We start from the raw sequence: 27,948 nt of genomic DNA on the forward strand, positions 1-27,948 counted from the left end.
GATTAGTGAGGATGCACTGAGGGGTGCATTAGGGGAGAAGGTGTATTGGGAACGCTAGTGTAGGTGCATTGGGGTCACATGGGGGAGTAAAGTTAAGGACGATTGGGGAGGAGTTGCATTGGAGAAGATTAGGGGATGTGCACTGAGGGGGATTATTGGGGGCAGGCTGCACTAGGGTCATCTTGCAGAGGGAGGGAAAAGGACCCACTGAGGGCTTTACCAGAACCAGCAGCTCTGTGCTGAATCACGCGACCCCTCTCTTGACTCTATTTATAGTAGGTAACCCAGGCGCTCAGCTAGGAGCCAGCCAATCAGGTGCTTGCACCGTCCCCTGGTAGGTAGGATGAGTGATAGCCACACCCCTCTTGGGGTGGGTGGAGCTGTCACTGCCCCTCCCGGGACGAAATGGATGAACCAATGGCTAGGTGCGGGAGGTGTGGTCATGCAGATTTCACTCAGGGTATGAGCAAATGGCAGCATCTAGGGGCGTGGCTATGCAGATAAGACTGTGTAAATGAATCACTGGCAGGGAAGGGGAGGTGGCCATGCAATTTAAACAGGGTGGGTGGAGCCAAGGATTACATTTAGGGGCGTGGCTATACAAATAAAACCGGGCAGGGGAGTCAATGGCTTCAAATTTAGCAGGGTCGGACAACCAATGGGTTGATCTCAAGGTGTAGCTATGCAGATAAAGCAGTGCGGGAGATCCCGTGGGTTCATCTGAGGGCGTGGCTATCCAGATGACTGAGGTCAGGAGAGCCAATGGGTTGATATGAAGCCGTGGCTATGCAGATGAGGTAGGGCGGGAGAACCAATAGCTTGATCTGAGGGTGTGGCTATGCAGATAAAACAGTGAGGGGGAACCAATTGATCAGCTCAAGGGTGTGGCTATGCAGAGGAGGCAGGGCGGATGAGCCGACGGCTGTGTTGGGAGGGGTGTCTATGCAGATGAGGCCGGGCAGGCGAGCCAATAGCTGTGCTGGGGGGTGTCTATGCAGATGAGGCCGGGCAGGCGAGCCAATGGCTGCGATGGGGGTGGTGGTTATGCAGATGAGGCGGTGACAGCGCCGAGCTGCCGCAGGCGGAGCGCTTGGGCTGCGCTGTCCGGGGCCGCAGGGGCAGCAGCGGGAGCCGAGCCGGGGGGATGATCCGGGCGTTCTCCTTCCCCGTGAGCCCGGAGCGGGGCCGGCTCCGGGGCTGGTTGGAGGGGAGCCTGGCCGGGCTCTGCGAGCTCCACCTGCTGCGGGAGCGGCAGGAGCGCCGGGTGCGGCAGGCGCTGCGCCTCGGGACCGAGCCCGCCGAGCCGGCGGCCGGGGAGCCCGAGCCGGGCAGCGCCGGGGAGCCAGCCCCCGAGGAGCAGCTGGTGAGTCCCGCCCGGGGCGCCGGGGGACGGGGTCCGGAGAGCGGGGGCGGCGGCGGGGCCGAGGTGGGGGTCCCGGGGGCTGCGGGGCCGGGACTCGCTGGGCACAGTCGGGCTAATTCCAGGGGGCAGTGTCCGGCCTCCCCATAGCTAAGCGGGGTGTGTGGGGCTGTTATGGGGCTGTGCGGGGAGCCCGGGGTGTGGGGGGTGCATGGGGCTGTTATGGGGCTGTGCGGGGAGCCCGGGGTGTGGGGGGTGCATGGGGCTGATATGGGGCAGTGCGGGGAGCCCGGGGTGTGGGAGGTGTATGGGGCTGTGCGGGGAGCCCGGGGTGTGGGGGGTGCGTGGGGCTGTGCGGGGAGCCCGGGGTGTGGGGGGTGCATGGGGCTGATATGGGGCTGTGCGGGGAGTGTGGGGGGTGCATGGGGCTGTTATGGGGCTGTGCGGGGAGCCCGGGGTGTGGGGAGTGCATGGGGCTGTTATGGGGCTGTGCGGGGAGTGTGGGGGGTGCATGGGGCTGTTATGGGGCTGTGCGGGGAGCCCGGGGTGTGGGGGGTGCATGGGGCTGTTATGGGGCTGTGCTGGGAGCCCGGGGTGTGGGGGGTGCATGGGGCTGTTATGGGGCTGTGCGGGGAGCCTGGGGTGTGGGGGGTGCATGGGGCTGTTATGGGGCTGTGCGGGGAGCCTGGGGTGTGGGGGGTGCATGGGGCTGTTATGGGGCTGTGCGGGGAGCCTGGGGTGTGGGGGGTGCATGGGGCTGATATGGGGCAGTGCGGGGAGCCCGGGGTGTGGGGGGTGCATGGGGCTGTTATGGGGCTGTGCGGGGAGCCTGGGGTGTGGGGGGTGCATGGGGCTGTTATGGGGATGTGCGAGGTGCATGGGGCTGTTATGGCGATGTGCGGAGAGCCCCCAGCTGTGCGGTGTGGGGGGGTAAATGGGGCTGTTATGGGGCTGGTGTGGAGGCAGTCCCCACTGTGTGGTATGTGTGGGGGGTGTATGGGGCTGTTATGGGATGTATGGGGCTGTTATAAGGGTGTGGGGGGAGCCCCCAGCTGTGCAGCGGGGGGTGTACAGGGCTGTTATGGGGGTAGCCCCTAGCTGTGTAGTGTGTGGGGAGTCTATGGGGCTGTTAAGGGGGTGTATGGGGCTGTTATTGGGGTGTGGGGGTTTATGAGGCTGTTCTGAGTGGGTGTGGGGGAGCCCCTAGTGGTGTAGTTTGGGGTCTATGGGGGTGTATGGGGCTGTTATTGGGGTGTGGGGGGACCCCCCAGCTGTTCAGTGGGGGTTGTACAGGGCTGTTATAGGGACCTGGGGTTTATGAGGCTGTTCTGAGTGGGTGTGGGGGGAGCCCCTAGCTGTGTAATGTGGGGTCTATGGGGGTGTTATGGGGGTGTGGGAGCCCCCAGCTGTGCAGTTTTAGTGTTTTATAGGGGTAGGGGAGCCCCCTTTTCCTGGGGCAGGTGAGCAGGAGGCTTCCTCTCCCCTTCCTTTGTGTATTTAACTTGCATAGAAACATCTCAGACCCTCTGGGAGTCCCTGGGCCCGGCCTGTTGCCTGACTCAAGTTGATGGCACCACCCATGTCCTAGGTTACATTGTCCCCTGCCCTGTGGTTGGAATCTGTTGATCTTTGTGTGTTTTCTCTATGGCAGTGTGGTTAGAGCAGGGAGCCTGGGAACCAGGACTCCTGGGTTCTATCCCTAGCATTGGGAGGGGAGTGGAGTCAGTGGTTAGAGCTGGACACTGGGAGTCAGGCCTCAAGGGCTCTGTTCCCAACAGGAGCAACCCAGGACCAACATTTCTTCCTGATTTGGTTGGGCTTGCAGTTTAAACTTCTTTTGGAATGTGAATCCAGTAAGCAACAAAGTAGTGAATTATTGTGCGACCATGAGGCATTAGTTGGTAAATCTCCCACTAAGTATAATAGCAACTGGGCTTCTAGTGTCAGGGTTTTCCTGAGAGCTAGAGAAAGGAGGATATTCCTGATACCTCGGGATAGACGCGAGGGGAAAAATGGGGCCTGTGAAATTGCGAAGCGATAAACTGAAAGTAGAAGAAAATTAATGATCTCCTGCAGTGATGCTGGAACAATTTTTATAGTGGGGGGGAGGGGCGAGAGCTATTGAACCCAACTGTAAACCCTGTATATGATGAAAACCACTTCAAGTCAGGGGGTGTGGCAGTACCCCAGCATCCTAGTTCCAGCCCCTATGCTCTCCTGTGTAGCACCAAATTAACTTGTGGAATTCCCTGCCACAGGATGCTACCAATGCACAGTGCTTGGGTAGGAGTTAGAAAAAAGTTAAGATTGGTTTTTTAATACAATACCTCACCCTCATGCTTCAGAGCCGATCACTGGCTAATGGTCAGGAAGGCACCCAATCCGAGTGCACAGTTAGGTCCATTTCCTCCGTGCCATCCAGGAGAGAATGTGGATCTAGACTGGCCCAGTGGTCTGCTCTGGTGCAGCAAGGAAGGGGGTGGTGGGGATACCGCACTCAACAGACCATTGATCATTTCTGCTTTGGCATCTTCAGGAACAGAATTCAGTCTGTGCCCAGTACTAATGCAGGGGAAGGGCTGTCTTGCCATTGACAAATTAGACCAAGCGCCTATTGTCTTCTCCTCCATGTGCAAGTGGAAGGGAAGATCCTGCAGGCTGTGGGGCTATGCTGACATAAGGCAGCTAGGGGGAGGCCAGAGATGGCAGGTGAGGTGTTCCTCTGAGTCGTGCTGCTGGGACGCCAGCTGGGGATCAGGGCCCAGTGGTGCTGAGCACTATGCGGGCAAGCCATAGGGAGTCCCTGCCCCAAAGACCTTACAGTGCAGGGCTGGATCCCAACTGGGGTAAATTGGCTGTAAATCCACTGGAGTCAGTGGGGCCAGATCCTCAGCTGGCATAAATCAGCTTTGCTCCACTACCTTCATTGTAGTGCTATGGAAAGCCCTCTGGGGCGCGGGGTGTCTGTCTGTCTGTCAGAGCTCTAGTGCATGGGCTGCGTCCTCCCCTATCTCATTCTCAGCCCGCTCAGAGGGGAAAGCAGGTGGGGTGGGAGTTGAAAGGGGGTGTGTCTCGCTCATAAAAACACGCGATTGTCCGGTCATTGTTGGAAGTGGCAGGTTCCTCCGTGTTACTGTGCCGGAGTCAGCTTGGACTTCGATTGTGTGGTGAGATTCCTTGCAGCGCTGTCCTAGCCAGGGAGGGGCTGGGGTTGTGGTGAGCTTCCTCAGGGCAGTGTCATAGCTGGGAAGGGGTCAGCGGTGTGGTGAGCTTCTTCACTGTGGTGACCTGCCTCTCAGAGCTCAGGCTGAATCTGGGAGTGCCGGGTGGGGCAGGTCTCTCTCCAGCCTGAGGAGACCATATCTGGGGGAGAGGAATGGGGCAGGCTGCCTTTCCCTGGTGTATGGGGTAAGGTGTTGGTAGGGTCTGTGCCACCTCTGAGCTGGCTCTAACCTAAGACCCTGCAGTACCAAACTAAACTGCCCCCAGTGGCTCCTGGAGTGGGGTCGGGGGATGTTGTGTGTGTCTTGTGTCACAAGCCCCGGGCAAAGGTGTCTGTTGGGCATGCGGGACCAGCTTACCTTTTGGAAAATGGTAATATAGCTAAAGCTATTCTCACTGGAGTGCTTCCCTTCCCTCCTCTCTGCCCCTCCCTGCCTCAGCAGGACAGACAGATGGACAGCATTGCTGTGCTGTGCTCCAGACTGCTGCCCATGCCGGGGGAGTTAGTCGTCAAGGTCATGCTCCAGGGCAGGAGCTGGGCCCTGGAGCAGGGTCAGGAAGGGGATTCCTCAACTGCCCCTGCAGCACATTCAGCCAGTAGCATGGTTGATTCGGAAGCATTGGATATTGACTGGTGCTGGTGGCAGGGTGCTGTGCTGACGTGCTATAGCAAATATCTTCATCCCCACCCCTATGCTCTAGTGTCTCTTAACAATGCTGCAGTAGGGGCAGCTACAGGACCCGAGTGGCTGGGGGAGCTTCCTCCTAGCAGCGACCTGGGTGGATTCTACATATAGGGGGAAATAGAGGCACAGCACAGACGAGCGGAGTAACGTACCCTGAGATCACCCAGCAAATCAGTGTCAGAGACAGGAATTGAACCCAGGACTCAAGGCATCAAGTGCTTCTGCTGTAACCACTAGACCCCACTCCCCTGTCAGATCTCGTGGTAGAACCCAGGAGTCCTGATTTCCCCCACTCCTGAGCTCTAACCACCCCACCCTCCGCCCCCTTGCAAGGTGCCCTGTATTTTCAGTGCCCCGGATGTGCTATTTTGCTGATTTCACAGCTTGGCCTGTGCAGCCTTGGGAGCTTTTTGCATCTCCGACCAGGTATCGCTTGGACTCCTAAAGGTCTTGTTCTGGAGGCTGGCATTACTGGTCCCTTCTGCTGCTGCCAGGGCTATGGGCTTCCTGCTGGGCCTGGTACATCTCTGCCCCCCCCACCCCGGCCCCTCTTTCAGCTCCGGCTTTGCCAGCTATTTACTGATTTAATAAAAAGATGTTGCTCTTTCTCTCTCTTCCCCCCCCCCCGATTTAATTAAATCGACTTCACGTTTGCGGAACCGCTGTCAAAAAGCCCGGCAGCGTCTTCCAGCAGGGGATTAATGGGGCGAGCAGCCAGCAGCCAATGACAGGCGTCTGCTTTGCATAGTGATGAGATCCTCTGGTGGGGTGGGGGTGAGCTGGTCTGGAGGCTGTTCCTTGGACCTGGCGTTGAGGGAAGGCGGGGCAGGAAGGGCGCTGGAGCTGTGCGGCCCTGGGGACGAGGCTGCAGGCAGATCAGGATGCTGAGCGCTGGGTGAATTCGTCCTGCTGCAGACACAAGCTGCGTGCCTTGGTGCTGATAACGCTGCTCCAGCGGTGGGGTAATGGGCCGACGAGTCCTGCTGTCACCCCAAGACTGTCTGGGCTCCGGTGTGGGGGAGGGAATGAGTCAGCCAGAGAACAGGCTCCCTGGTCTTCTGTGTCTTCCATACACCCCTCTGCCCCTCCCATCTTGACTGTGTGTCAGTGGCGTGGTGAGCTGCCTCCGAGCAGTGCCAGCTAGACCCCAGGGCCAGGGCTGGACCCAACCTCACACAGGGCACTTCCTTGGCTCCGCCCCTGTGCCATGACCCCACCCCCTGTTGTGTTGGGCAGGGGTCACACATCCAACCATCCTATTTCTCTCCCTATTTTTTGGTCTTTATCTTCTGGCTGGGCTGGGGTCCTTCCCGAGATTGGGAGGCTCCTTCCTCCCTCAGAGAAGGTTGGGAGTTTTTCAACAAAATGTTTTTATGGGGGTTTTTTGTTTTTTGCCCACTGGGAAAACGCTGATGCGTCGAAACCCAAATTTTTTGTGGGAAAGTGTTTTTTTTTGGTTTTGACAAATTTCCTGATTATTATTTTTTTTGGTGGGGGGAAGGGGGATAGGAATTGTTACCACATCCCTGTCGTCACGTTTTCCAAAATGAGAACGTCCCAGGTTTTTTTTGGTGGGGGGGGAACGAAAGGAAAATTCGAAGTTTAATTTATGGGGGGTGAAATGTCAACAAGGCAGATAGGAATAAAAAAGGTTTCAATCAACACGAAACCTTTCAATTGGACCCAATCTTCTTGTTTCTATTTCCTCTACTACGTCTTCTTTTTGGATTGCTGGTTGGTGAAAATCTTTAGGGTTTTTGACTTTTCTTCCCAATTCGGGACAGGAAAACTAGAAAATTCTTGGGGGATGGGCAATCTGTTTCCCATACAGCTGTGCTCCCCCCCCCATGTGTGTGTGTGTAGGGGAGGGGGGCTTCTGACACCATCCCAGCCTAGTGTGGTGAGCTTCCTCAGAGAGGTGTCCTGGCTGATGGAAGTTAGGACACCCCTCTCCCACCCTCGGAGTGTGGTGAACTTCCATCAGGCAGGACACCTCCCTGAGGAAGTTAGGACACCCCTCTCCTGCCCCCGGGGTGCTGGGAACTTCCTCAGGGGAGTGCCGGTGGCTAGCATTGTCAGTGTCTTTAGCTCTGGCCTGGCCATTCCCAGCCGCCTGGGTCTCCGTGACGCGCCGTCCGGCATGCGCTCTGGCGGGCCTCGTCGGTCCCCTGCTTTCCAGATGGAGCTGGGGCGTGTGGGAGTCTTGGCGGTGATGGTGGGGAAACACGTGAGTCGTCTGGAATGGGCCGGCGGGCTGAGGTCGGCTCATGCCTGAGACATGACGGTGCGCGAGGCTGCGGCTTGGCGTCCGGCGCGGCCCCGGTTTAGGGTTTCCTTGGGAGAGATGCTCAGACAAAGCAAAGCCCAGCCACGCGTCCCCGGCTGCAGCGTCCATCCCCCGCCCCACACACCGCCCCACTGGCTCCGGCTGGAGCTGCCTTTCCGCTCGGAGTCTGATTTCTCCTCTCTGCTCCTCGTTTCTTCAAAGGCAAAAGCCGTTGGCGGCTCACGATTGAGGCTGGGGGCCGTGGGGGCAAAGTGCTGCCTCTCCCCGGGCCTCGCTCTCCCCGTCAGTAAAACAGGGGCAATAATCCTGCTCATACGGTGCAGTGCCCTCTGTGGGGGGTGGCGGGGGGGTTGATCTTGGGTGGGGAGGCTGCAGAATTGAAGCGAAGCTGCTGCCAAGGGAGTAGCTGCAAGATCCCAACCTGGCTGGCGGAAGCAGGGGGTGAGGCCTGTGGTTACAGAGGGGGAGCTGAGCAGCCAACCCCCCCGCCCCACCACTTCCCACTGGACTTTAAATCAGTGGGATGGGGGAGGGCTGAGAGTTGTCTGCACGAGGCAGGGCTGGTGGCAGCCGACAGCTGCATGGTCAGGGGCCTGGCTGTGGCTGCTGGGGGCAGGCTGGGCCCCTTGGCTGGGCCGGCTGGAGCTGTTTCGCTCTGCCTGCCCCCTCCACCCCCATTCCTGGCTGCTGAGGGATGCTGAAGGGATGCAAGGGGGCAGGTTCCTCCCTGGTGCGCAGCCTCCCTTCCCCCACCGGTCCCTCCTGCGTCTTATCTCTGCTTTATTACTTATGGGCCATAACCGCTGGGCTGGGGGGCGGGGGGCTGTGCCGAAAGGAGTGAAACTCCGGCCTGGAGTGGCGGGGGAGGGAGGGAGCTGTAGCTAGCGGGATGGATGGGGCAGGGGATGTTGCTGGTGCCAGGACAGGCTCCGTTACGTCAGGGATCCTCCTCTGCATCTCACCCCAACGTAGACCCCATTATTCCCCCAGCCCCAGAGAGCCCTCAAGACAGACCCTGTTGTCCACCCTCAGTAAGCCCCCTCCCCATCGACCTTAGCACAGACCCCCATCACACCCTCTCCTCCTGGGAGCCCCCACCCTATCGGATCCCAAAACAGACCCATTACCCCCTCCCCTCCTCAGTCACCAAATGTCTGTGTAGTGCCCGGCAGCCCTGATCTCGGTCACTGTGTGTCTGGGCAGCGCCCGGCGTGACGGGGCCCCGGTCTCGGTCGCTGTGTGTCTGGGCGGCGCCCGGCCCGACGGGGCCCCGGTCTCGGTCGCTGTGTGTCTGGGCGGCGCCCGGCCCGACGGGGCCCCGGTCTCGGTCGCTGTGTGTCTGGGCGGCGCCCGGCCCGACGGGGCCCCGGTCTCGGTCGCTGTGTGTCTGGGCGGCGCCCAGCGTGACGGGGCCCCGGTCTCGGTCGCTGTGTGTCTGGGCGGCGCCCAGCGTGACGGGGCCCCGGTCTCGGTCGCTGTGTGTCTGGGCGGCGCCCGGCCCGACGGGGCCCCGGTCTCGGTCGCTGTGTGTCTGGGCGGCGCCCGGCCCGACGGGGCCCCGGTCTCGGTCGCTGTGTGTCTGGGCGGCGCCCGGCCCGACGGGGCCCCGATCTCGGTCGCTGTGTGTCTGGGCGGCGCCCAGCGTGACGGGGCCCCGGTCTCGGTCGCTGTGTGTCTGGGCGGCGCCCAGCGTGACGGGGCCCCGGTCTCGGTCGCTGTGTGTCTGGGCGGCGCCCGGCCCGACGGGGCCCCGGTCTCGGTCGCTGTGTGTCTGGGCGGCGCCCGGCCCGACGGGGCCCCGATCTCGGTCGCTGTGTGTCTGGGCGGCGCCCGGCGTGACAGGGCCCCGATCTCGGTCGCTGTGTGTCTGGGCGGCGCCCGGCCCGATGGGGCCCCGGTCTCGGTCGCTGTGTGTCTGGGCGGCACCCGGCCTGACGGGGCCCCGATCTCGGTCGCTGTGTGTCTGGGCGGCGCCCGGCCCGACGGGGCCCCGATCTTAGAAAAGAAAGAAGAAAAATGAAGCCAACGTGGAAATCCCAAAGTAGCGACATAAGTTGGATCACCCAGCCAGGAGAGCTTCTTATGTGTTCTTGGACCAGTCGCAATGACCTTGGCCGCCCTCCTCAGCTGGGGAAGGATCTTCAAGGGCTGCTCCCCAGTCTGGTCCTCTCCAACTCAGTCCATCCCCTTCTCGTACCCTGTGCGTTAGGGTCACACATGGCACTTCTGTCTAGCTAGGTCCTTGTATGGCCCCATCACCGTGGCAACTGTGCAAGCCCATCACCACGGTAACTGAGCACCTGATCTTCACAGCACCCCATTTTACAGATGGGCAAGTGCTGCACCTCAATTTCCCCAGGGTCACACAGGGAGCGTTTTTGACAGAGCTGGGACGTGAACCCTTGTCTCCTGCTGCTTTAACATCCGAGGCCAGGCTTGTTGCCAGAAACGTTGTTGCCTTGAGACTGGAGGGTGAGTAGAAGGCCCGGATGGAAGGAGGAGAGCTTGTGAATTCTGAACAGACGCTTAAAAAAAATCTAAGGCCAGGGGTCTGCTCTGGTGCCATGGACCAAAAATCTACCCCACCCCTGTGCTGTGCACTCCTCCCCCCCGAGAGGTGGCTGCATTTGATGGCGGCTGCTGCTGCTGAGTGTGTGTGCACAGCCTGTGAAAAGATTTGAGATCCGCTGGGGAAACAGTGTAGCAATATCAGAGCATTGCCGTCTTCTGGATAGACTTGGCACGGCTCTGCTGAGTGTCATAAGCCCTCTACTGCTAACACCTACCTCGTGGGAGATTCTCCTTCAGCCCCGATAGGCTTTTGTGGCAGGAGGTGCTGGGTTCTATCCCTGTTGTTGGTGAGAAGTTCTGAGCTACCACAGACCTTCCTCCAGATTATCTTTCTTGAGCGTGTCAGTGGCTTGCTGGAAAGATTACCACGCCGTGCCACGCAGCTGATTGTGGTTTCAGTTCAGGTGGAGGCATTAGCAGCTGTTAAATGCCACAGGAACAAAAGAATCTGCTCTTATGCAAATATCCCTTGTAATTAAGAAGGCGAGGGAAAGAAAAAACCTACCGAGGGGGCGGAAAAGCCGCAGAGAAGATGCCGAATGCACAGCCAGGGATGTTGCTAAGTATAGCAGTGGCTAAATCATCCATGGCGTAACTCCTGTGAGAATCAGTGGTGTAACAGCTCAGTAAGTTTTTCAAAAGTCCTTTGGATCCAGGCTTCAAGTGCAAATCCCTCTACGGTCTTCCATAGCCTAATGGGGAAAAATCATTTCTAGGTATATGAACCACACACAGTTCTATGGAGAGAAATGTACATGTATTCAGATTTTATTCATCACGTGCCCTGGCCCAAGACTACCGGTACTTAAAGAATAGGGCACACAATGGTATTTGGTATTGAAGAAAAACAGGCAACCTCCGATGCTCACCCGATAAGAGAAATCCCGCCCCCCCACCCCATATTTCCCCATAGCTAGCTAATTAAAGAAATTCAGTCGTGGAACTGCCGGTAAGAAAGCTAGTGTGTCTCTACTAAGATCCTTTCCACACCTCCAAAGCTGATGCTTCTCTTCAAGAATGGATGTTTTTGTAAAAGACCTGCTGGAGTTCAAACAGGAATTAATTTGGGGTTATCCAGGAGGTCACACCACATGAGCACAATGGTCCCTTCTGGATCCTAGAAATGCTCATTCAAGACTCCATCAGATGAAGCCAACCTTGATTTTTTTATTTATTTTTTTGTTCTGAGAAAGGATGTTATGTCCTCACTCCCCACCAAGTTAGGAATCAGAACCAGCCCCGAATTAATGGCCATTTACAAATTGGTTTTGGAAGCGTAGAAGATGAGAAATTTCGTCCTGCGTCAAAATCGGTGGTTTAATTTTAACCGCCCAAACAAAATTGTAATTCTTTTCCTCGTTAGCGAAGCAAAAGCTTTGCAGGAATTAAATGTTGCTATGGGAGCGCCTGGGTGTTTTTTTTTAGAACAAGCTCTTGTTCTAACGATTTAAACCTCATTCCAGAAATTATGGCTGGGAAATAATCTAGGGGAATTAGATGCTTATGGAATTCACATGCCTAACTCCCTTACGAAATTCCAGTCCTGTAAATCAGGTGGATGATTCATTGTCTACTCCCCTACACCAGGGCAGAGTTGGTGCTTAAGAATCTAAAGCCACTGATGTCCCAGGGGAGTTAGGCACCTCAGCTGGTCAGGCCCTTTTGTAAAATCCTGCTTGGTGCCTCTCTGCATCTTGAGGTATCTAAATCCCTTTGTAAGTTTGGCCCTCCATGCCTGAGGCGATGGGGGTGAAACACTTATAAGCAACAGGAAGTTTATTTAAGTTATTTTCCTTTTAAAAATCCTTTAATGCTTGCCATTTGTATGGCGCTTTTCAGCCGCAGGGTGCAAAGCGGGTAGTATGGCCACGCCCCCTGGTTTACAGAAGGGAAACTGAGGCATGGAGGGGGAAAGCAACTCCCTCAAGGCCCTTCAAGGGGTCAGTGGCAGAGCTGGGGAGAGAAGCTAGAGGTCCTGACTCCCAGCCCTGCTGCTTTAACCACTAAATCCCACTCTCCTCTCGGAGCTGGGAATAAAACCTGGTTTTCCATTGCCCTGGCTCTAACCACACTCTCCCACAACGGGGAATAAAACCCAGGAGTCCTGAATGCTGGTGCGAAACGTTGGCCTATGGGTCATGTGCTTTCCTCTGTGCTGGGTGTTTTTTTACACACGCACGTGCACAATGTACGTCTCCAACCGTGCTTCCATTTTTATTAAGTACAGCTTCCCCGTTTCTCCGACCAGGGAAGCAGCCCTGACTGTCCAAGAGGAATTTTCCTGCGGCGAAAGGGGAGCTGTGCTTCCATCCAATAGACTTTTATGGTCCGTCGTCTCCTCTCCTCTCGGCTGAGGGAGAACGCTGAGCCGCAGCTTCTTTAAGGGAATGCGAGAGCGAGAGCGAGAGAGAACCAATACAAAGCTCAAGCTTATTACAGCCTGCAATCCCCTTGGCGGCGGTTGGCTGTTAGGAGCCGGTGTGCTGCAGGCGCTCTCTGTAACGGCGAGGAGAGCAATCTGCTCTGAACTGCACCGTGGGGACCAGCAATAACTAGCTACTTAGTACAATGGTTCCCAGCCACAGCAGCTCAGTGATGCTGGAGCGCTGGGCCGGCGCAGTTCGTGCTTTGGCCTGCCCTGCTATCCCCTGAGCTGGAGGCAGTGTGGCCTAGTGGCTAAAATGCTGGTCTGGTACTCAGGAGACCTGGGTTCTCTTCCTGGCTCAGCCACTGCGTGAGTGGCTGTGCCTCAGTTTCCCTAGCTGTAAAATGGAGGTTGTGATCCTGCCGTCCTGTGCCCTTTGAGATTTCATGGTGAAGAACAAGGCTCCCATTCAGCTGTAGAGTGGTGCCAGCCCCAAAACTCATGTGTCAGCTCCCCCCAGAATCATGAGATGGCCCTACACTATCACCAGACTTTCCCAAATAATGGGGTGGGGGGGATTCTCTCCATGAGCCTTTAGGGCATCCCATTTTCTAGCTCTGTCTCCTCTACCCCAAGCCCTAGATCTGGAGTAGGTCAAAGTGCAGTCTGGGTCAGTTATTGCATGGCAGGCTACTGCCAGGTAGATTCACGCCCCAGCTTGGCGCGTGCTAACAGTTCATCTAGACAAGCCTTTACTTCATTAAGGGAAAAAAATTGAAGCAGATATTCTCCCATGACTCCAGGAGCTGGGTCTTGAAGTGCAAGAATTGGCAATGCTGAATTATTATTTATCACTGTATACCACAGTACCACCTAGTGGAGATCAGGGGCCATTGTGCCAGGCACTGCCCGGCCACAAAGTCCCTGCACCAGAGAGCTCACTGTCTAGGCAGGAGGAGAAGCGGAGAGAAGTGATTTGCCAGTGCCATATAGTCTGGGCAGAGCCAGAAATAGAGCCAGGGCACCCAGCTCCCAGTCCGGTGCCCTATCCACTGAGCCAGGCTGCCTCTAGCTGGTCCAACCTTTCTACCTCCTAGGCTAGTGCGATGTTGGATGTGCTGGCCAATATGGCCAGGCTGGGAGATTTACTAGCCAGAGGGGTAAACCTGCAAGCCAGGTGCTGATCTGAAATAAGGGGGTGGGGGGCGTAAAGACCTAGCAAGACCAGCCCATGCCTCTGTCCTCCCACTGCGGGAGACGAGAATGGGGGCTGGGACGCTTCCCCTGTCTCTGCTCTTCTGGGTCAGCCTCTGCTAGTAGGTGTAATGAATCTGAAGCCACCTCTGGCTGCTGGCTCGGTGAAGGGTGGAACATTGAAACCTGGCAGGAAGTGAGAGAGAGAGAGAGAGAAACCCCTACTGTGGTATCCTGTGGAACTCCCTGCCACATGATATGACTAAGGCCAAGAGCATAGCAGGATTTTAAAGGAAGCGTTGCAAGTTTTCCAGATAAAAGAAGAATAGGAAGTTTTGGTAGAAGGGATATAAGCCTTCATGCTTCAGGGCCTGCACCAACCCGCTAACCTAGGGGTCTGTCAGGAACTTGTGCTGTCAGCTGGGTATTCCATCATTGCCTACCCCGGGGGGGGGGGGCAGGAAGGGCGGTTCTTGCACCTTCCTCTGAAGCAGCTGCTGCCGTCACAGACACAGTTCCAATGCTCAGGCCTTTTATCCTGCGCTGGACTTAAAATGGGTGGAAATGGCCCCTTGAGAGTCCCTCCCCCGCAAGGGCTTCTCGCCAGCCAGTGTGGAGCTGGGGTGAGAGGACCTTGATCCTAGCCCGCGACATCGGGGGGCATTGCCAGAGCGCACTGCACTGTGGCTATTCTCTGTCCTCCAGAGGGAACGGAGTGTGAATTAGAGTAGCCCTGAGGCTGCACTGGCTAACCCCAGGGGCTGGGGGAGGCCTAGAATATGATGGGGGAAGGGGCAGCACTGTGCAAAAGGGCTTAAAACCACCTCCCACCATCACTGCCCCAAACACGGGGTAGAATAGCTGGGAATCGGGCCCCACGATACTGCGCTAGATGAGGTGCTGCTGGTCCAATCCGGCCCAGCACGTCCTAGCCCAGATTCCTAGTGCCTGTGTGGCATGCAGATTAGAGACTCGCACGGCATCCAAGGCACCATCCATTTGCTGCGCTAGCCACACGTCCAGAGCCTGGCCCTTGGCTCTGCGGGTTGCTGCATTGAGGTTACTTTAACTGAATTCTACATTTTAACCCTTTTTTAACCTTGACCCGAGCCGCGAAAGGCGCAGAGTTTTATCCAGCTGCATTCAGCCGAGCCCCGGCGCTCGGGAAGTCATGGGATCTGACCGCACTTTTCCATTTCTGGTTGCTGCGATCTCTGCTTTAGCTCCACTGCGCCCACCTCTTGCTTACGGCCGTTAACTGGACGATAACAGCTCTGCCGAGGTCTGGCTTGTGTCTTTGTCTCCTTGTTGCTCCAACATCCAAACATGCGTTTGAATGCAGCCAAATGCAAGATCGAGTGTCTAGGAGCAAAGAATGCAGCTACGGGAGGGACTATATCCTGGAAAGCAATGGCTCCGAAACAGACTGAACGGTCACGGTGGCTGTCGCCTGGCATGTTTATACGTCCAGGCTCTGACTCCGGTTTGAGCCCAATGCCCTCCCTTGTGTCCACACACAAATTGCTCTGGCTTGGGTCAGCAAGCGCTCACCTAGGCCCCTGCCAGGGGGTGCATCGGAGCCCTGCTCCTGGTGTGACTCAGGCCCGAGCCCCGTCATTTTTCAGTGTGGACACAGCCTGAGTCGGGCTGCAGACTGCGTAGTGCCGTGTGGACGTGTTAGCATGGCTGAGAGACCCCAGCCCGGCACTTGTAAGCCCAGCTTTGCAAAGCGGTGTGGACTCTCAAGCATGGGCTTGGAAAGGCTGAGTCCACATGCCGGGGTCCACAGACCCAGGTTCGCAATGCAGTGTAGACACACCCCGTCAACCCCATCCTCGACCTGACAAACCGTCTGAGCAACCATTTCAAGTGCAAGGCCCTGATTGGCTGGCATTGGAGTAGGGCCTTCAGCCTGGTTTGCTGTATCCCTAGCGACCACCCTGCCCACTGGGCTACCCAGTCTCTCTCTTTGGCCCAGTGGCTAGTTAATGACTTCTACAAAGGGGCAAGATGTAGGCTGATTCTCCAGCCTCATGAGTGGGACCCCCCCCCTTGGGGCAATGGGAGACACCAGTTCAATTCCCTGGGCTGGACCATGCCTGGATCTCATTCTAGTGCCCAGCTGGAGAACTGAGCAATCCATGTTTAGTTTTAAAGGGATGGAGTGGAGAGTAATGGTTAGAGCGGGATGGGGGAGGGGGAGTTAGGACCCTTAGGTTCTGTTCCTAGTTCTGGTGGGGTTTAGTGGGTCAGAGCAGGGGGCTGGGAATCAGGACGCCTGGGTTCTCTTCCTCCTGCTCTAGGAGGGGCGTGGGGTGCAGGGGGTGAGAACAAGGGCGGCTGGGAGTTAGGACTCCTGGGTTCCATTTTTTGCTCTGCCATTGGCTCTTTGATCTTAGGCAAGTCAGTATGCCTCAGTTTCCCCATTTGTAAAACAGGGATAGTGCTGAGCAGGTGGGACTGGGAATCCGGACTCCTGAGAGTCCATTAGAATGGCCTTACTGAGTCAGGCCAAGGGTCTATCTAGCCCAGTATCCTGTCTTCTGACAGTGGCCAGTGCCAGGGTGTTTCAGAGGGAATGAACACACCAGGGCAATTCTCAAGTGATCCATCCCCTGTCGCGCAGTCCCAGCTTCTGGCAGTCAGAGGTTTAGGGACATTCGGAGCATGGGGTGGTGCCTGTGACCATCTTGGCTAATAGCCACTGATGGGGACCTGTGCTCCAAGAACTTATCCAGTTCTTTTTTTGAACCCAGTTATACTTTTGGCCTTCACAACATCCTCCGGCAAGGAGTTCCACAGATGGACTGTGCGCGGGGTGAAGAACTATTTCCTTTTATTTGTTTTAAGCCTGCTGCCTATTAATTTCATTGGGCGCCCCTCTGGTTCTTGTGTGATGTGAAGGGGCAAATAGTGCTTTCCTAGTCCCTTTCTTCACACCAATCCTATTCCCAGAGGACTTGAACCTGGCTGTCCCATATCCCAGGAACGCATCCTAACCTCTGGGCTGTTGGCTGTTCCAGACTGGGGGGTTCGTTCGTTTATTCATTCTCTCTCTCTCTCTCTCTCTCAGTAATTTCAAAAGGTCTCAGTTCATTCCAGTGTGAAATAAAAACAAATTTTGAAACCTTGACATTTTCTGCGGAGGGGGATTTGTGCTTTCTGACCAGCCCCCGGCGTTACCTCTGTTTACAACTACCGGGATCTGGAAAAGCCGCCTCCCAGCAAGAGAGGGAGGGAGCTCAGTCTATTTAGTTTATTGAAAGGACACCTAAGAGGCAGCTTGGTCTGGGTGGATAAACATCCACAGGGGGAGATCTCAGGTGTAAAGGGCTTGGTAACGAACCAGACAAGCCATAACCAGAGGCAGTGACTGGAAGCTGACGCTAGAGAAATTCAGACTGTAAATAAGACTCAAGTTTTGAACGGGAAAAGGAACTAACCAACGGAACGTCTGACTGAGGGGCAGTGGTGGAGTCTCCGCCGCTTGGAGGCTTTCTGCTGAAATCAGCCATTTCTTTCCTGCTCTAGCTCGACCACAAGATATGGGCTGGAAGTGGGATTCGCTGGCCTAGGTTATACAGGTCAGACAGGCTGATCAGAATGACGGTTCCTTCTCAGCTTAAAATCTCCGAATCACCACGGGAGAGCCCCAGCTCCCCTGTAGTCACTCCCGTCAGAGCTTCTACCAATCCCACCCCAGATCTCCTCCTTCCCCTTTCTTCACAGAGCCCCGAGTGCTGCTGAGATTGTCACAATTCCTCTGCCTTTCTGACTGCGGCTCCAGGGCGTCCTGTTTAAATGTATCCCCTCTCCCCACCCCCCCCGTACGATGTCTATATGTGGCTCTGTTCTGTAATTTATCCCATACGCTCTCCCCGGCCCGATCTTTCATTCGGCGAGGGATAGCTCAGAGCAGTGGCGCTGTGCAGAATGAATGTGGAGGAGCCCCACACCTGGTTCTCATTTGAGCTCTCTCTTGGAGAACGGAACAAGCTATGTTTAGTTTTAAAGGGGAAGAGGTGGGATTTAATTGCTAGAGGAGCAGGGATATGAGAATGGGGACTCCTGGGTTCTATTCCCAGATCTGGGAAGGGAGTGGAAGCCAGGACTCCTGGGTTCTATTGCTCCGCCATTGACTCTCTGGTTGTAGGGAAAGTCACTATGCCTCAGTTTCCCCAATTTGTAAACCAGGGAAACAGAGCTGGGGAGCAGAAAGGGTTAATATTTATACAGTATCCTGGAGGTGTCGAGTGCCGCATACATGATTATTTTTGCTGCCTTGTGCTGGTGAGAGGCAAGAAGTGGAACTGATTAGAATCGGAGTGAAAACAACCCAGCTGTGTTTCAGGGTTCCTGAGCGAGGTGAAAGGCAGGCAGGAAACCCAGCGCATAAATAAGATCTTTGCAATCTCTAACCAGATCAGATCCATTTCCCTGAGGCAGGTTGCCTGATATTGCGCTGCAACTAATCTTAGCCACGAAGCCAGGAAGAAAGTAGGCTAGATTTAAATATACACCAGGTCTCTTAATGCAGAGGTTTTTTTTTTTTTGTTTTTTTTTAAAAGTGATTTCATATGATTTTAAAAATTGGGAGGGGAGAGGATTTCAGCCTGTGGAGCCATATTGATCCTCCCATACATGCAGGGTGTCATCAGAGTTGGGGTCATTGGATTCACAGCGCAGTCCTGGTAGCAGTAGTAGGCTCTTATCTTCTGTGGGGATCTGCCACTAGAGGCGGATGAAAGACACGTGTTGATTGTGGGTTTCACAGCTATTTGCTGACACCAGAGGGATGTTGAGGCTGATGACTGGTCCTCCTTCTATCCCACTCCCTCTTCCTTCCTGCATCTCTTCTGTTCCCCCATCTGGCCTCCTCATTCCTCACCCTTCTGCATTCCAGTCTGGCAGCTGTCTCCTCTTCCATGCTGCATGGTGCCAACAGGGGGAGCACTCAGAGTGCCAGAGAGAATCTCCTTGTTCTTTGTTCTGCATTGCCTCTGCTACCTCCCAGCATCCCCAAGGAGCAATTTCCAGGAGTCCTGCTCAGCCCCTGTAGCCCTGGACTGGAGCATGTTCAATTGCTCTGTTGGGATGGTGCACGGGCAGTCTGGTTGGCCCACAGGACAGATTCTCAGGGGAACAGCAGAAGGCACATCCCCTGGCCCCTCTGCCAGATTTCAAGTCCCTACCCCAAAGCATGGCGGCACTAGAGCTTCTCAACAAAATGGCTGGAAGAAAATATACCGGTATATATTTTTTGGAGGATGGCCAAAGTGCTGTATTTCCCTCTAACTTTGTTCTCAAAAACAGCTGACCTGTTTTAGCTGAAACTTTCCAGAAAAATCCAGCCGGAGGCTGACACCCAGCATGGAAAATTTCAACCTGAACAGCTAAAGTTATAAGTAACCGAAAGCAGGCTCTTATAATGGAAACTGTCAGACAACCTTAACGACTGACATCGCTATCTGGGCTGCCGATAACGCACCTATGCAAATCACAGATCCAGTGCTCCTTGCCGTTATATCCCAGGTGTATCTTTCAGCTCCATCCTTTACCAGAGGCTAATTGCGGCTGCTTGGCAGTTGGATCGGGATTGGTTTTTCAAACACATTTGTGTGTGTGGATTTAGATGTTTGAAATGCGCCAGCACCAGATATTACAGAGCTTAACAGGATTCCAAAAAGGATTAGCCATTTATAGGAATAATAAGAACGGTTGCGGCTACACGCGCTGAGATGAAAATTTACATGGGATATAAATCCGCCTGCCTCGGGGTATAATCCCACTGCAAACGGATGGAGATTGGGAGAACTTCCCTCATAGGCGGGTGGGTTAGTCATGGTCCTATCTGCAGTGCCTTGAACCTGTCTCTGAAATACCTGGACTAGCCACGGAGAGGTGGGGTGCACTTCCTAGGGGGTGATTTTAAAGCCTTTTTTCCAGTTTAAAAATCTTTGGACCAGGAGCTCAGCTGATGCAAATTGGTGCAGCGCTGTTTGCTCCAATGGAGTGATGCTGAATTACCAGCTGAGGATCTGGTTCTATTCATTCCAGTGTTGCTGTGCCAACTGGGGATCTGGCCCATTGACTCCACCAGTTGGGGGCCCAGAGCCTTAGCTGACATCAGTAACTCAAAGAGAATAATTTGGTTTTTATTTTGATAGGTCCCCTTGAAAAAAAATTCTTTCCACGCTGTCAGACCAAACAGACCTTTATGGCTGGGATTTTAACTCCCAGGGCTCCTGGGTTCCCAGCTACGGGAGGGGAGTGGGGTCTAGTGGATTGGAGTGGGTAGGAGGGAGGGGGCTGGGATCCAGGACTCCTGGGTTCTATCCCTGGCTCTGGGAAGGGAACAGGATCTAGTGGGTTAGAGCAGGAGGGCTGGGAGCCAGGACTCCTGGGTTCCAGTCCTCGCTCTGGGAGAGGAGCATGATTTAGTGATTAGACTGTCAAATTGCCAACCTTCCCCCGTACAGCCTAGCTCAGAGCAGGACTAGCTGACACAGCAGTTAAAACCCTGATGGCTGTCAGTTCGGCCGTGGGACCTGCATGGCTGGATCATCTGTCCAGGGGAAAGTGCAGCGAACTTGTGGGTGATGCATGCAGGTCGTTTCAGCCCTTGTGTACTTAATGGGGTGCCTACATGCACCCGTATAGTAAGGTGCCCTGATACTGTAAGGATGAGTGTGGGATAGTAAGAATCTGACTAGAACAGGGGCTGCTCCCATTGGAGGATTTGATGAGGCAGAAAGTCCAGTGACCAAGGCCATTGAGGGCCAGGTTTTCCAGCATCCACGCCTGGGACCTCAGCACCCAATTCATTTAGGTCTCTAAATGGAAATTCTAGCCTGGCCTGTGGGTGCTGCCCCCTTCTGGATAGTCCATGTAACAATCACCTCAGGTCCTGCTCTTGCCCCATTAATACAGCATCTGAGCACCTCACAAACTTTAATGTAAGGATCTTCCCAGCATTCCTGTGAGACAAGGCAGCTATGCCCATTATACAGATGGGGAAACTGAGGCACAGAGAACCTTGTGTCTAAGGTCACCCAGGGAGGCTGTGGTGGAGCAAGGAATTGAACCGATCTCTCCTCAGTCTGAGGCTTGAGCCCCTGACCGTTAGGCTAGCCTTCCCCCTCCCTTACCAGCCTTGTTCTTTCTTTGCTATCCAGACCCTGCTACGCTGAACCCAAAAGACCTGAAGAAAACAAACCCTCAGGTCCCCCCAGAGTTTTACAGTTTTTTTGAGGTGTGGGGCATAGTTAGGAAATTTGCCATTTTTACGTCCAGCCTCTTCACAAAATGGCTGGACTTCACCCATGAGCCTGACACCGAGGGCCTCTGGGAGACAGACGGTGGAAACAGAGGGGGACGGTTAGGTGATGGGTGGACAATAGAGTTGGGGCGTCAGGAATGGGGGGGGGCGTTGCCCCTTCCGTGGGTGGGGGAGAAATTTATCAGCTGTCCCTAGAGCAGCAGGATAATTCCTAATTTCCAATGTCACTTGTTAAGTGGGGGGGAAGGACATGGGCTGTATTTATTGAGTAGGGGGGTGGATCTGGATAGGATGGGAATACCCACCCGACAGCCCCTTTGTCTGCAGCCCCCGAGCTGTAATTTATTCATCAACATTGCCGTTGTAGTAGGAATAATTAATTTCCTCCGGCGCTGACCGGGTGTGGCCCCCCCCCCTTTCCTCAGGAGCCGTGATAAATGACCCCCCCCACCCCTCAATCTCTGAGCTGAAATTCACCCCAGGCAGAGGGGAAGGCAGCCAGGCGTGAAGCAGAGATAGCGGGGATAGGACGAGGGGTGGGATGCGGGGGGGAGGCCCGTGTGTGCACGTATCCCCAGTGCAGGGCTGGGGAGCTCTCTGGTTTCTGTTGGAGGGGTGGGGGAGGTTTTCCTTTCTCTCCTTTCCCCCACTCGTTCATTCTCTCACTTGTTTCTCTCCTTTTTTTGTTGTTGTGTGTTCTGTCTGTCTTATCCCCACGTAACCCCGTCCGTCCGTCCCATCACACCTCTCCTTTTCCCTCTCCCTCCTTCCTGTTCGATTTCGCCTGTCCGTTTCCTTCTCTCTCACTCCTCCTCGCGCCGGTTTGAAATCTCCCCGGAACCGACGGACCGGGGCTGACGGCGGCCCGGGCTGTGGGCTGATGACACCTTTTTATGCACTGGCTTGTAACCAGGACGCTGTTCAATTGACGTGGGGTGTTAAGAGTTTGCCTGAACTTGGCGGCGCTGATGCTTTAGGGATCCAGGTTTAATGTCTGCTGGGTGTGTTGTGCTTTGTTTTGTTCCTGTCTTGGTGTTTCAGAAACTTTTAAAAAAGTTTGAATGAAATTTGATGTGAAGAAAGGTATTTTTCATGACGTCGTCTTTCCTTCCCCCCCCGTGTTCTTCTCTCCTTCTTTCTCTTTCTCTCCATCTCTTGTTCTCCCCGCCCCATCCCGACTGGCTCTGGCCCCGTCAGAACATTCCCCCCCCCACCTGTGCCCACCCCCGCTCCTTGCAGCTCAGGAAGCTTCCCCCCCACCTCTGTTGGGCCGAGAAGCTCTGGGATCTGGCTGCCTCCTGCTTTCCTGACCTTATCGGGGCAGGGGAGAGGCCAGCACAGGTTCCAAAGAGCCTGGGGCCCGTCTCCTGGCTCCCTGGGCCTTGTCCCCCTGGGCGGCTGCACACCCCATATTTGGGGGTGGGGGTTGGGGTATCCCAATGCAGTGGGGCCAGGTGGTAGCTGTTTCCCCTCCGCCCCCCTTCCCTGGGGTGAGGATGTTCCCCCCTACACACACACACACACACACACACTTTTGTCTCCAGCAGAGTTTGAGCGACAGCCCCAAATGGGTCTCATTGTCTCCCCGCGCCATCTGTCTGGAGGTCAAAGGTCACCCAGCGGACCCTGGCCCCCCCCATGTGGGCTGTCTGCGGCACATCCCCCCTCCAGAGTGCAAAGTTCAACTGAGTGTAAACATGGGGGGGGGTTGCTCAGGGGCTAGCTGACCCCCCCCCACAACTATCTACTGCTGATGGGGGGTGGCAGTTTGAGCCCTGCTTTTAGGAGGGGGTTGAGGGGGTGACGTGCAGCAGTGGCTTTGGGGCGAGGGGCACTGGAAGGCCCATGTTGCTGGAGTATTAATGCCTTGCCCCTCTCTGGTTCCTTTCCAGGATGCGCTGCCTGGGCTGATGTGGGAACTGGAGCAGCAAGTGGGGGGGCTGCGGCTGTACCCCGAAAAGGCCTGCGGGGAGGCAGCCGAGACGGACAGCTGGCCCAGCTCGGGTAGGGACCCCGGTGATGTGATATGGGGGGGTGTCTCAGACTGGGGGACGGATGCAGCCGATCCTCACCCCTGGTTATCCCTGCAGGGAAATGGGACCCCAGAAGTGCGTCTCACACCCCAGATTCCAAGCTGAGGCCCACCCAGGGAACTGGCTGGCTGGCTGCCCCATGGGCTGCTCCCATCCCCCGCCGCAGGTCAGCTGACCTGACCTGCCCCCATCAGCAGTTCCCACAGAACATGGGGCCAGTCCCCTCTACTGCCCCCCGCCCCATTGCCCAGTTCTCCTTGTCTTCCCTCTGCCCCTCCAGCCCCCATCACCTGCCTCCCCCTTCCCTGTCCCCAGCTGATGGCTGCCTCATCCCCTCCCCGCCACTGATGGCTGCGCCCCCACGTCCATCCCTGTCCCCCAGCTCATGGCTTCCTCTTTCTCTCCCCCCCATGGCTGTCCCACAAATCCATCCCTGCCTCCTCACAGCTCACAGCTGCCCCCCAGCTCACAGCTGACATCTCTTGCAGGTTTCTACGAGGGGGCCTCCTCCGCGGTGGCCTCAGACTCGCCAGCCTCCGGCTTCGGGGACTCTTCCGGCTTCCCCTCCGTCTCCGGCTCCTGCTCCCGCATTGGCCAGGCCGAGTCGCGTGGCAGCTACGCCAGCGAGCGCCCCAAATCCGTGGGTGAGCGGCTGCCTGGCTCCTGAGAGACCAGCACGGGGCTGGGGTCGCCCTGCTGATCTGGTGGGGGGAGGGAAGGATATGGGGCTGGACGGGCCTGAGGGTTTGGTCCTGGGGGATACCGGGACGGACGGGGCCGTGGGTTGGGTCCTGGGGGATACCGGGACGGACGGGGCCGTGGGTTGGGTCCTGGGGGATACTGGTCAGAATGGGTTGCCAGGGACGGTCTGGTCCTGGCCGAGGAGAGTTTGGGGCTGGCAAATGGGGCTGGCCTGTCTCTGGGGTTGCCTTTGTCCCTATGGGAGCGAAGAGGGCTGAGCATTGCCCCCTCCAGCTGGAGCCTCCCTGTATGGGTCTGTCCCTCCCTGTCTGCAGGTCTGTCTCTCAGTCCGTGTCTCTCTGTCCCGCAGGCGAGGTGGGCAGCAGTGGCAAAGACAGTGCCGGGCGGGGCATGGTTCCCCGCTCCTACTCGGCCCCCTACTCCAGCTCTCAGGACTACCCCTCCGAGCCGCCCCCGCGCCTCCCGCCCCGGGACAGCCTGGATCCCTTCCTGTACCCCAGTCCCCTTCACGCTGTGGCCATGCAGAACCCGCTGCTCCGCGGCCGCCTCTACGACGCTGCCCCCTTCTCGCCGGGCCTGGCCTATGGGGCGGAGCAGGTCGGGGGGCTGGAGGAGTTCGGGGGGCAGGAGCTGCCCTGTTACCCCGAGGCCGCGCACTGCCACAAGGTGGAGAGCTACATCTCGCGGCTGATCCGCCGGCGCAGCCAGCTGGCGCGGGGCGGGAAACCCCGGACTAGCCTCAACGCTGAGCCGCCCGCCAAGGCGGTGGCCCGCCAGAACAGCCTCTGCAAGAGGCCCTCGGAGCTGCTGGCCCCACCGGCGGAGCGCAAGCACCCCCCGGCCATGGAGCGGGGCAGCAGCACCCCCTCTCCCTGCGGCTACGAGGGTGGGGCCGGCGCGGCCGCCCGGATCTGGTCGTCTTGGGACGCCGCGGCCGAGAGGACGCTGGTCGGCAAGGGGGCCCCCGAAGGCTACGCCCCCCCCCACTCCAGCCTCAAGAAGCCCCCCAAGCTGCAGGCGCTGGCCCACCTCCGGCCTGCCCTGTCGGTGGATCACTACGAGGAGGGGCCGGGCGAGGATTGCGCCCATGCCAGGAACGGCCAGGAACCCCCTCCCTACGAGGAGCTGGGGGGCCGCCTCCCGCTGGCCTGCACCGAGGACGGGGCCTGCCAGATGGTGAAGGCCCAGTACATCCCGGCCCAGCAGCCCCCCCGTGCCCAGCAGGCCCATCGAGGCGCCAAAAAGAAGCCCCCTCCCCTCACCAAGGGGCGCTCGATGGAGCTGTCACCAGAGCGGGCCCTGGTGACAGCCAGGGAGAGGCCTCGGGCAGCGGCGATGCCCAAGAAGTGCCGCTTCACCGAGGAAGGTGGGGAAGTGCCAGGGGGGCGCCGGGCGAGTGCCAGGAAAGGCTCCCCCCGAGGCAAGAAGGCAGCGCGCTCCCAGTCGGAGAACAGCCTCCTGAACAAGCCGGGCGCCTCGGGCACCAAGTACCACACGGTGGAGCGGGACGAGGTGGTGCTCAAGCCATCCCGGCAACGCCGCCCCCACCCCGGCGCCGCTGGCTACCGGAAGTGGCGCTCGACGGCGGAGATCTGCCAGGAGGAGGCGGGCGCTGGGGAGCCACGGCGGAGCCGGCGGGCGGGGCGGAGCGGGCCAGGCGCCGCCTCGCCTCCCCGCAATGTGCTGTACGGCTACGCCGGGAGCGACTCGGAGTGCTCGGGCGGGCGGGGCGGCGGGGCGCGGCGGGCCCCCGTGTGCCGGCTGGAGGAGGGGCTGGCTTACGGCGACAGCGAGTCCAGCCTGAGTGAGGGCGGCTCGCCCGCCTTCAGCACCGGCTCCAGCGACACGGACGAGAGCAGCGGGCTGGTGTGGCCCCAGCAGCTCTCGCCGCAGCTGGTCGCCAGCGCGGGGCCCAGCCAGGCCGGCGGGCGGCCCAAGGTTTTTGTCAAGATCAAGGCCTCGCACGCCCTCAAGAAGAAGATTATGCGCTTCCGATCGGGCTCCCTGAAAGTGATGACAACGGTGTGAGATCCTGGGCTGGAGGGGTCTAATCCCCCCCCCGTTGCCCCCTGCAGCCTCGGGGTGCCCCCGACCCACACCCTCTCCAGCCTTCTCCACCCCCCCAACCAACTCTGCCCCATACCGCCCTGGCCGGGCGCAGTCTAACCCATTCCCGCTCTATGCCCCCTGCCTGGTGGTGCCCCCCAACAAACCCTGCCCCATACCCTCCTGGCCTGGTGGGGGCACTGACCCCCCCCATCTACTCCCTCCAGCTTGGAGTATCCCCTGACCCATACCCCTCCAGCCTGATCCACCACACTCCATACCCCGTGGCCTTTTGGGGAGGGGGGGTTGACTCACCCCCCCCCATCTACCCTCCCAACCTGATCCAACCCCTCCAGGATTATCCAGACCACCCCCACCCTCAGCCTGGGAATGTCACTTGCCCCAACCCCCACCCTGACCCGCCCTAGCCTGGGGGTTCCCCTTGACCTCTTATTCCACCCCCCAGCCTCGCAGGCCCCTGACCCATCCTGGATCCATGCACCCCCAGCCTGGGGCCCCCCTCACCTCATGCCCCCCACCCCTACTTGCCTTGGGAGGGGCATGTCATTCTTCCCTCCCAGCCAGCTTTGGGGCCCCTCTGATCTCCTTTCCCGCTGGTCCAGTTCTCCTCCCCGGGTTGCCAATTTTGGTTGGCCGTATTTCATCACATGCCATCATCTTTAATTAAAGATTCGTCTTTAATTCCTGGAGACTCCAGGAGAATCCTGGAGGGGTGGCAACCCTTTCTCCTCCCCCTTTGCCCTACTCCCAGATCCTCCTCCCCAAACCCTTCCCTGCCTGGCCCCGTGATGCAAACATCAGGCCGGAAGCTGGTCGGTTCAAGCCCCCAGGTTTCATTTTTAGCAGAGGTGCAAGGTGCCCCCCTCGCCCCCTTACCTGTCTGCATGGGCGGGGGGATGCCATGATGGGGCAGGGGGCGCTGGCTGCTAGGGGTCAGTGGGTTACATTGCAGCTGGGCAGCTGGTGCTAAAATTAATTCGGGAGGGAATTGGGTGGGGGAGCTGCAGTCTGCCCTGGCTTCCCTTCACCATTGTTCGTGAGCACTCACTTCCCTGGTGCGAGACCCTCGCTGCCAACCCCACTCCTGTCCCAGAGGAAATGGCACTGGGGGAACCTTTTAGTGGGAAAATCCTGAGGCCGAGCTGCATCGGAGACGCTAACGGTGAAACTGGGGCACTAGTGAAATTGTGGGTGCTGGGGTGACACCCCCTGCATGGGGTGGTGAGCTGCGTTTGGGGCGCGAGCCAGGAGGTTGTGACGCTGATGTGATCATGTCTGAACGGACGAGCTCTTTGGGTCTGTTAATGGTGATGCTGTGGGCACTAGTGAGCTTGTGCCCACACTCTGGCGGCTGGTACCGAGTCATGGCTGGGGCACGAGCACTGTCATCGTGCCCCACTAGTGTCACGAGCATTGTAATCATGCCCCACTAGTGTTCATCGGCTTGCAGATTTTGCAGCCTGCTGGGATCTGGACCCCACCAGGCTCACACCGGAAGACACCATGAGCCCGGGAGCTGCTCACCATCCCCCTCCGCGGCCGGGGCTGAGACTGACTCAGGGCAGCATTTGGGGTGCAGGTGTGGGTTCCCCCTGCCCGGGGTTGTGCCCATTCTGAGGCTAGACCAGGAAGGACCCCTTTCCAAGGGTCACCATCTCAGCAGCGATAAAATTCCCATCCCCAGATGTGTGGGTTTCATCTCTGCCAGGGAGGGGGTGGGAGCCCAGGGCTGGTTACTGAGGAGATCCAGCCTGTTCCGTTACATCGCTACCCTGAAATAGACGCCCGTGCCCGCTACACAGATAATTAACTTGCCAACAGGAACACAGCTTGTGTTCTACCCCTGCCACCCGGCCCTGCTAGCGGGGGAACGGCTGGGCCAGCACTTCCGTGGAGCGACGTTCACCCCGTCGCATGCTTTTTAAAGGAACGTATTTATTATTCTGATTTTGTAACGTAACTCCCCTGGAGTCTGCGCTGTACATAGGTACCTCCCTGGAGTCTGTGGCAAAGCCCCCTGCCAGTCTTGTATTTCTATATATAATTTCCCCCTCCTCTTCACCCCGTTTTTGTAAATAAAAATCAGTGTTATTTGTGGAAGGGCTGCTTTACTGGTGGGGGGCGGGGGCGGGGATTGAAGCACCCACAAAGTTAAGGGGGCAGGTTGCTGAGCAGTATTTGT

General features: G+C 57.4%; 1 protein-coding gene across 2 annotated transcripts; it reads left to right on the plus strand.

Annotated features, from left to right (window-relative positions):
• The first annotated feature begins 1,144 nt into the window (after positions 1-1,144).
• DACT3 (dishevelled binding antagonist of beta catenin 3) lies at positions 1,145-27,822 on the plus strand. 2 transcript variants are annotated; one of them, XM_044988243.1, is made up of 4 exons: positions 1,145-1,363; positions 22,857-22,968; positions 23,486-23,641; positions 24,049-27,822. In XM_044988243.1, exons 1-4 carry the CDS (start codon positions 1,145-1,147, stop codon positions 25,725-25,727), a joined length of 2,166 nt encoding a protein of 721 aa, XP_044844178.1. In that variant the 3' UTR covers positions 25,728-27,822. The 2 variants fall into 2 exon arrangements, with proteins under 2 accessions (XP_044844178.1, XP_044844179.1); XM_044988244.1 differs by lacking the exon at positions 1,145-1,363 and adding an exon at positions 21,629-21,965.
• The last annotated feature ends 126 nt before the right edge of the window (positions 27,823-27,948 follow it).

Source organism: Mauremys mutica, chromosome 15, assembly GCF_020497125.1.
Source record: "Mauremys mutica isolate MM-2020 ecotype Southern chromosome 15, ASM2049712v1, whole genome shotgun sequence".
Lineage (NCBI taxonomy): Eukaryota > Metazoa > Chordata > Testudines > Geoemydidae > Mauremys > Mauremys mutica.